The sequence below is a fragment of the Alligator sinensis genome, unplaced genomic scaffold, assembly GCF_000455745.1.
Source record: "Alligator sinensis unplaced genomic scaffold, ASM45574v1 scaffold1318_3, whole genome shotgun sequence".
Taxonomy (NCBI): Eukaryota; Metazoa; Chordata; order Crocodylia; family Alligatoridae; genus Alligator; species Alligator sinensis.
Window position 1 is genome coordinate 465,140 of NW_005842634.1, and position 9,459 is coordinate 474,598.

General features: G+C 39.5%; 1 protein-coding gene across 3 annotated transcripts in view; it reads right to left on the minus strand.

Annotated features, from left to right (window-relative positions):
* ARNT2 (aryl hydrocarbon receptor nuclear translocator 2) overlaps nucleotides 1-9,459 on the minus strand; it is a 116,107-nt gene that overhangs the window by 61,902 nt on the left and 44,746 nt on the right. For all 3 annotated transcript variants that reach the window (XM_025215244.1, XM_025215245.1, XM_006033445.3), the window contains 3 exons: nucleotides 4,686-4,788; nucleotides 1,516-1,581; nucleotides 1,018-1,103 (listed from right to left, as the gene is read on the minus strand). In XM_025215244.1, coding sequence (XP_025071029.1) covers nucleotides 1,018-1,103; nucleotides 1,516-1,581; nucleotides 4,686-4,788 — 255 coding nt within the window. The remainder of the gene's footprint in view (nucleotides 1-1,017; nucleotides 1,104-1,515; nucleotides 1,582-4,685; nucleotides 4,789-9,459) is intronic.

Genomic DNA, 9,459 nt, shown 5'->3' on the forward strand with positions numbered 1-9,459 from the left:
CCCCCAATCATTCTTCACGGGCAATCTGCTAGTTTAAACATAAAAGCTTCTGTGAGGTTTTTTTAAAGATGTGGAATGCCTGCTGCTTTTACTGGCTTCAATGATTATCTCTGAAAAATCAGGTCATTTTTATTTATGCTCCAAAAACGTTTGAATTTGAGCCTCAACTTTTATACTCATATGTAATGTGTCATTTTGCACATGCAATGCCTCTTCAGTTAATATTTACAATTGTCAACGACGTTTATGCAAGTTTTGTGTGGAAAGCAAAAGTAGTAAAATACCAGTGAGATAATGGATGCGTAACAATAATGACCAACTTCTGGATTGCAACAAAAATGCTAATGCTGTTCTTCAAAAGAAGCTGGATGGGGAGTAACTAGTTTAAATGGGACGCAAATTACTGCTCCATGCTTTAAACTTGATTTAGTTCAACAATCAAAATCAGCTTCTCTGAACTTTTTTACAATAACTTAAGAAAATTAATGTCAAATCTCATGCAGAAGTGTATCAACTACAAACAATGGGTAGTACATATGATCAGGCATAAAATAACTACTTTTCACCTTCATCTAAAGCATCAAATTTAAATCTCCGCAGGGCGCGGGCTTCTCATGGACCAGGCAGTTTTGTCACAACAAACTGAACATATGCAGCAAACAGAAGTTGCTAAGTAAATTTAAATATGGGTCATTGTGCACTTAAGATCATCATCATCATCACACTAAAACTGGGATTTTCAAATGAGCTTAAGGAATCAGACACTTAACTGCCATGGAACCTGGGCTCCAAATTCCCTTCATTTCCTCTGAAAATCCCAGCCTAAAGCACCAGACCTGGAAAGGCATTTAGGCACCCAAACTCTCAGAGATTTCATTAGGAACCTAAGCATCTAAGTAGCTTTTTGGATCTGGACCCAAGTGTCTAACTAGAAAGGGGGCCAACAGACTCTAGAGGTAGGAGATTAAGTTGTATTGCAGTCAGTCCCCAGCACACTGCCCTTAAAGGAATTTTTACCTGCTGGTGGCCAGGCCTTGATGTATCCAGTGCAATGGACGACAGCATACTGTGCTTCTCCCTCTTTTACTGGGCCTAGCCCATTCCTACATGGACCAGAAACAACAACTGTAATATGTCTGACCTCCAACAGAACTTGACACTGTTATATTAGTACTGGTTGTTTTACACAAATCTACCAATTTTATTTGTAAAAATGTCCCTTATCTAATCATGAGACATATCTGTGAGACTGGTAAGTAAATATTATTGTACAAATGAAGTGAATCAAGGCAAAAACATTAGCTGACACATGCAAAGCCTCGAATACATTGGTGACATTGCCAGGACTAGAATTTCTAGCCCTGTGCTCACTCTTTACTAGCATAAGCTCACAATACTTGTGAGCCATAAGCTCTGGCCATGTAACACTTAAAAGATTTAGCTTTAGTGAAATAAATAACTGGGAGAGTTCATTGATTGAGTGTTAGATTGTAGTGTCAAGTGAAATGGACTCACCTGTATCTTTTCCTCATGGTGGTTATTCTGTTCAGAGGTAAGTGATCCAAAGGAGCATTTCCACACCTAAAAGCAAATTGGCATTTTAAAGGATTCAAAAAAAGGTACTGCAATAGGAATGCTTGGGGCAAATGCACCTAGAAACCTTTATTAAAACGTAGTCAAGTAGCACTGTATATCTGCTTTCGATTGGAAGTTTTAGGGGGGAAAAGTATTTTCTTAGAAGTCGCATTTACTATAACTTCCCTTTTAATTTTCCCCTGTTTAATGCCCCAGACCAATTCAAGAATTAAAGAAATACAGAGAAAATCTGCTGGCTTACAAAAGAATGCCCCAAAATAAAGAGGAAGCTAAAGAAATACAAGGATAAGAAACACAAGAACAAAAGACAGCCTGAAGCAGAGAATTCCAGCACTCGTTTCAAGCACAGATAGACTGTAACGGACCACAACACATTAAAAACAACTACAAAAGCTAAACAAAACACATGCTTTAGGACCTCTAATAATAAACCCACACAGAATAATTCCAGCTTCCAGGGGAGCTATTGACACAGAGAAACCATAGTCATCTAAACTTGTGCATTCACCAGTTACTTGTGCAACAGACACTAGTCTCTTGAACGTACACCTGTACAATCTACTTCTGCTCCACCTGTGATATAGTGTGGCACATAAAATATCTACTTCAAATACATACAATTCATATACTACTTACTTACGTACTATCGTTGTACTCTCACAGAAATGTATGCTGGCATACATACTGCCACACAATATTATTGTACTAAATATCTGACCGTTACATATATTCCAAGAGACTTTTATGAAAGAAAGGTTTTGCTACGTATTGACTGCCTGTTAATAATATTAACCGGCTTCTTGCTTATAAATTATTTTCACAGCTGCTTATATTTATATGCATATCCAACTGCACATTTAACTGCATAACTCTATATCTAACTATTAGTGTCCCTTTGAAGCCAAGTAAATGGTTTTGAAGGAGAAAACAGTATTTTCATTGGAAAAGAGAACGTTCAGACAACAAAAGAACGAATCACATGGGAAATTGACATTATTTGAGGACTGGTTGAGATGTGGGTCTGAACATCCCCCTCTGCCCCTACTAGGAGTTTTACCAGTCACTGCCAGAAAGTAAAAGGAACAATGAAAATGGTTTAGAATTAGAAACACAATGGGACTATTCACGTGTATAAAGTTACTCACATGCATTAGTGTTTGCAGGATCAGGGTGTTAGTAAATAACTGGGATTTGGATGGCTGCTTTTAAAAGCTGGAGAACAATTGTAAACTGGATATTAGGTCTGGCTCTGTCTGCTCAAAGACCACATTACATGATCAGTAATCGTGGTTAGAGGACAAAGAGGTGCATTCTAAATAATGAAGCTCAAACTGAATTATTTTACTAAAACGTAATTTGCCTGAATTCAGTAATCTGACAGTTATACATTACTGGTAGAAGGAACCATTCTAAGAGTTATGTGAGAGGACATGCATATGTTACTGGAGTCCATTTCCAGTACAAACATTACTGCATTTACTCAATTCCAAGACAAGGGCTTTTTCACCATTAACATGGGTGGGGGGAGACCCTCATCTTGGAATTGAGCATGAGGTGGTGGAAAAGGCAGGCAGCTGCTGCAGCTGCAGGGGAGCAGGTGGCAAGCTGCTTGATCTCACCCCACTACCTCTGCCTTCCCCATTGTAGTAGTGTGGGGAGACAGGGGGTGGAAAAGGGGGACAAAAATTTAAGATGATCCCCCAACAATTAGATTATATATATGGAAAATCATAACAAAAGTTATAAGTGTTCCATGTGCAGAATCTAATTATTAGGGGGTTGTCTTAAATTCACAGTCATCGTGGATTCAGGTAAATACAGCACTCCTGTTGCTAAATCCTACAACTAAGGGCTAAATTATCTCTCTGAGCAGTAGAGAGTACTAAGAGAGGGAGTTATTAGGATACTGGGGGGATTCATACCTTAAACTGTCATTATCATAGGAGTAATGAAGCATGCCCTCCCTCCTTGCTGAATTGTCTCCTATCCTAGTCTTCTGCTTCTAGTTTGATACTCATCCCTTGTTTGGATTCAACTACCAGTAGACCTAGAGTGTCCCTGCAGTGGCCAAATTATCTCCTTCACAGAGTATGGGAGGAAACAGAAAGGGGTTCCCTATGCCTTTTGGTCATTTAGTCGATACAAGCAGGGCTAGCCATAATAAGGTCCATCAGGAAAGCAAGAAACCATTATATTTGTAATATGAGGGCTCTGAACTTCTATAATAACACTTTCCAGTCAGCCATCTCAAGAAGTTTTGCCCCCTATCTGGCTGAACATCAAACACCTGCCTTTGGATTTAATAACTATGCTGAATGCCATGTTCAAAACATTATGCAAATACCAATTACATGAGCAGGCTTATCTTGGGCTTGATTTTACCTTCCAACATTTTAGTTTGCATGCATCTCTTAAAATATTTTTTATCATCTCTTCCTGAGGTTATATGCCTGGAACAGGCTGCAGACAAGCCTGTGCATTTTTTTCATTAAAGTCAGAAGAATGGACTTACTCTGAGCATGTCAGACATCATTGCAAAATAAAACCCTCTCCCAATTACTCATTTTTGTAGAGTTAGCCAGCTGACATCTGTTTAATTCTTACCACAGTCGGTTAATTTTTGCATTGCTGACTACGTCTGTAATTCAATTTTTGCTCATCTTCAACACATTTTTTAATGTGTTGGGGAGAGAGAGGGAGAGAGAGAGATGCACACACACACAGACAGAGCTACACTGCCATCCCATTTTTGATGAATTTGTTCCAGAATATTGATTTAAATAATCAAAGAGACAATAGCTTACATTCCAGTGGTTAAGATGGCCCGAAGTTCTCTAGGCAATTATACAATATGGCACAATGGTAAAAATAACTGCAATACGGATATGAGTTATTGACTTTCTTACTAATCAGAGGCAAATGCAAGTTTAACACTAGTTACTAAAGCAAGTATTCTGGAAATGTTTAATCAGAGTATTTTTTAGTACATTCCACATTTTTAAAAAGTTCATACCTATTGCACACTTGGCCAAAATGTAGAGCTGAGAGAAAGAGCAAAAAACACTACAGTAATACAGAGAACCTCATACCTCATCCTGCAAATGAAAGAACGCCTCGACCCCATGCACATTCTCATTGAAGACTGCTGACCCTCCTTCTTTACCGTTCCAGTTTTCAAGTCCAAAATTCGTCCTGGAAAAGTCAAAGAGAGAAATTCATGTGTGGCATGTGTGTTTCACCTCAGCTCCTCCAAGGTTAAAGAAGTCGATAGATTCATAAACCAGACATTACACAAGCTTTTAGAATAAACAAGCCAAATTCTGATGTTGTTTACACTAGCTTGGATGCTAATTCAACTACTGATGTCAACAAATTTGCTTTTGATTTTCAGTGGCCTAAGTGAAAGAAGCACTGAATGGGGCTGTCTGTAGGTTACTGTTAAACAACTCGTGCACAAGCCTTTGGCTAACCTAATGATGGAGAGTAGGTAACAGAGACAGAAATGGTAGTGAGGTCCTGACTTACCCTACACCTGCAGGCAATATAGCAGGGGAAGCTGCTTTTCTTCCCCCTCTCCACACAATTCTTTTATCTTGGAGCAGCTCATACAGACTTGACCATAGGGAAGATAAGCCATATGAGGAGAGGCTGAAGGAGCCAGGCACATTCAGCTTGCAGAAAAGGTGCTTAAAAGGGGGCCACAATAGCAGTCTTCAAATACCTGAAGGACTGCCTTAAAGAGGGAAATCACTTTTTCTCTCTTGCTGCAGAGGAGGACACAGACCAATGGCTTGAAGTTTCAGCAAAATACATTTAGATTAGATAACTGGAAAAATGTTTTCACTGTTAAAATAGTGAGGCAATGGAACAGACTGCCTAGGGAAGGTGCGGACTCTCCGTCACTGAAGGTGTTCATGAAGAGGTTGGACAGCTACTGGTCAGGGATGATCTTGGTTCAGCTATGTCTATTTTCTACAATGGGCATTTCCTAGGCTTCTGGGCTTTACCGGTTGCTCCCTTCTCTTTTTTCCCCCTGCTACATATATCAGGGTATTTTTAAGCCTCCCCAGAGGCATTGAGTGTTGGCTACAGCTCAGGCTGGGGACTTTAACTGGGGTATATCGATTTTCCTGCTAGGTTCCTGGCTAGAGGGTCTTGCACCTGCAATCAGGGTCAGATCATTCACCATTTTGGGGTCAGAAAGGAATTTCCCCCCATGGTTAGATTGCTATGAACTGTAGGGGCTTTTTGCCTTCCTCTGTAAGGGGAGGGGTTGGGGGGAGAAAGTGGTCCTCTTCCCTGGGATCCCTTGAGCTTATATCAACATTTCATAGAAGCAGGACATTGGCTGCTATGGTTCCCCTGCTTTGTGAAGTGGTTCCCCTACTTGTGGCAGGTTACAGTGTTAGATCTGTGTCACATCACAGTTAACGGTAATCTTATGGAGAGTTTAGATTATGGATTGTATAGGATAGTATGGATAGGGATGATCCTGCCTCAGCAAGGGGCTGGACTAGATGACCTCTGGAAGCCCCTTCCAGCCCTATTTCTCTATACCTCTATGACTATGACCAAGCTTTATTTCTGGTATAGATGAGTGCCACGGGAATACCTGTGGTGATGCCTCATCAAAAGATATCCAACCCATTGACATCTCACTTTAAAGAACAAGTCACTATAGTAAATGAGAAAACTGAGAGGGCGACAAGAGAAAAATGGAACGAAAGAGAGATCGAAAGCAAAAAGCACACAAAAGGGAAATAAATTAAGAGAGTAAATTAAAAAAATTAAACAAAGACGACAAATGGAAGAAGAAAAAAAGAGACGGAGGACAAAGGAAAAAGTGGGAGCAATTTGCCATAGATATGTTTTGACCAGTAATGAACACTGGTGGTTTCCATCACCTCAGCACTTACCTACTAGTAACAGAGAAAATATTTTTTTACATAGGCCACAAACCATGTAAAAGATAGATAATACATTCTGGATATTTTATTTACATGGGATGGAAATAAATCTGTTACTTACATATGAATGGATTCACTAAACTGGGCTGTCTCTCCCTACATTTATTCAGTGGGGACAATATTGGTAATTCTGGCAATACAATCAACCAATTTAATCAGGTTTTTTTCTTTAGTGGTATAGCATAGCAGCAGCCTATTTGCAGTTGAACAAGATGAAGCTATACTAGCATTAAATGGACAGGAAAATCTAAAATATATATTAGTCTGGACTCATTTGAGGCAGCTTGGAAAAAATGTCTCTATAGAAACTAAGACCTAGAGCACTTATTGCAGTCAAAGATTTGTATTTCGAGAATGATTTTATCCCTACTGGGTAAAAAAACCCCACAAACATCTGTGGACAGCAGCACAAACTTCACAAAATGCTTCAAGGATTAATACTGTACAAAGAAAATTGGACTGAAGAGAGAATTAGCTATTTACTTTTCAGTTATAAGAAAGCTGTCTGATGTGATAGGCACATTATCCTTAATAACCAAGGACTAGACTGTGCGTTGAGGTACTGCCATGGGAAATGGAGTGGTTCATAAATTGCACCAGGCCAGGCACAATTCTGTGAGGAGTTGCAATTCATAGGCGCCTCTTAGAGACACAATTGTTTCCCTGAATCATGGCCCCTAAGACCAACAGTGATGGCCAATGAATTGGGAGGACAGAACTAGGAATCAAGCTTCTCTCCGTCTACCTGCTGCCTGGGTAGCCTGCATAGGATTTAAGGAGGGCACAGTTTGATTCCTCCCCTCTCAGCTATGTGGGCTTTTTCCCCAAGCTACAACTTAGCGCTGTCAAATTAAAAGCCAAGATTTGGGAGCAGGATGAGGATGGGAACGGGGCGGTAGGAGGAAGTCATCATTAAGCAAGTGGCTACACAGGTAAACACAACAATACAACAAACTAAACAAGTTTGTACAATTTATTTTAGATATTGTAACAAAATGTGGGGATAGGATCAGAGAAAGTTAGGGTTGGAAGGGACCTCAGGAGGTCATCTAGTCCAACTCACCTGCTCAAAGCAGGACCAGCCCCAACTAGATCATCCCAGCCAAAGCTTTGTCTAGCCAGGTTTTGAAAACTCCAAAGGAGACCAATTCCCCATTCAAATGATTAGGTTAAATCAAGTTAAAACAAGGTCAAGCATTTTTTTTTTTTTTTTTTAGTTTTATGGAAAAACAATTTTGTGCACATGTAAGCAGGAAAAGAGTTGCTTTCAAGAATCTGGGGAGTTTTGTAACTGAAAAAGCCCACAAATTCTTCCAGTGATGCTGGCAATAAAAAGACAGGATGAACATGCCATTCAAACAACTAATAGAACTATCTCAGCTTTTAACATCAACCAGCATACCAGAAATATAAGCATGTTCTACAGTGCTACACACCAATTAAGTTGATAATTGGTGACATGTCCCTTGGGCATGCACAGAACCCATGGTATGGTCATATTCTGGAATGTCAGCATTTCATTTTGCAACGAAGATGTCTCAGATAACACCTCATGGGCTAAATCTCGTTCTGACTTAAAACCCCACGAAACCCAAGTGACTGACACAGGGTGTGAGTCAGAGTATTGTTTGCATCAAAAGATATTATGACAGAGCTCACAGACAGCTTGTTTTAATTGGCACTCACATTTGCTTTTGCATAGCTTGAACAATATACTGCTTCTTTTTGGTAAAGGGACCCACCCACGTCCCATGTTGCTGGAGTTTATCTTATATTAAAATAAAAAGACTTTCCCAAAGATACATGCTCAGTTCTCACTTTAAGACATATACAAAACACCTTTAAAGCTGTTGCTGGCAACTATATGCTGATTAATAAAAAAAGATTTTCAGAATATTATCACCCCTTGTAATGTTATACTGAAGAGCAATTTGAGGCGAAAGTAATGTCAACATGTCTCTAGTGCTGGAACTGTTTAAATCACTTGTCAGCTTTGGCACTAAATTGATTATTCTGTGTAGTTTATTTTTGCTTTAAACTAAACTATTCCTCACCCAGATACAGTGCAAATACAGTGCCCATTTTTCAGCCACAGCACTGGTGATAATAAGGCACTGGTATCATTCACATCAGAGCAGCTGCAGAGAAAATAAATAAGCGAGCAGAACGTTTACTGAAGCCAACCCCACAAACTTTTTGGACCTGGATTTAACTGATAATTTATTGGAATTTATTCATTACAGTTCAGATTAAAAATGTAGCACTGCTTAAGCCTATAATAAGCCATCTGTCCTCTGAAAAGGTGAACCATAATACAAATCAAGACTCCTGATATCAGCTGCTACTGCCCTACACTGCTCCTAAGGCAAATCAGAGCAAAGAGAAATACTACTGTTCAAAGGAGAAATTATCTGGGTAGAGTGAAAGAGCACAATGGTAACTGGCAGTTCAAGCCATAGTGAACAATATCATTGATATATCCTGCACACTGCTTTGTTACAAATTTTCAAACAAGCTCTAAAAACCATCCCATAATGGCGAAAGAGGCAACAGTTCACACAGCCACAACTTGCTTCTTTAACATCCAAAGAGTATTTATATATGCACATCCCTCTTTTTGCATTGTTTGCTACTGTGAGCATTCAAATCTATTTTCTGCACTTGCAGTGTTTGAGATGGACCTGAGCCATGAAGTTCAGATGCCGATCTGGACTTTGTGATCTTCACGGGGTTTCCAATCTGGGATTTTGGCTCGACCCCATTTTTACACAATAGCTGCAGGCTTTCTGAAAATGTGGCCCTCTGTGTGTAAACATTGCATGCTAAGGTTTATAGCCTGATAATCAGATACAGCCCATACTTTATTACTTTTTTTCCATTCTTTCTTTGGTAGATT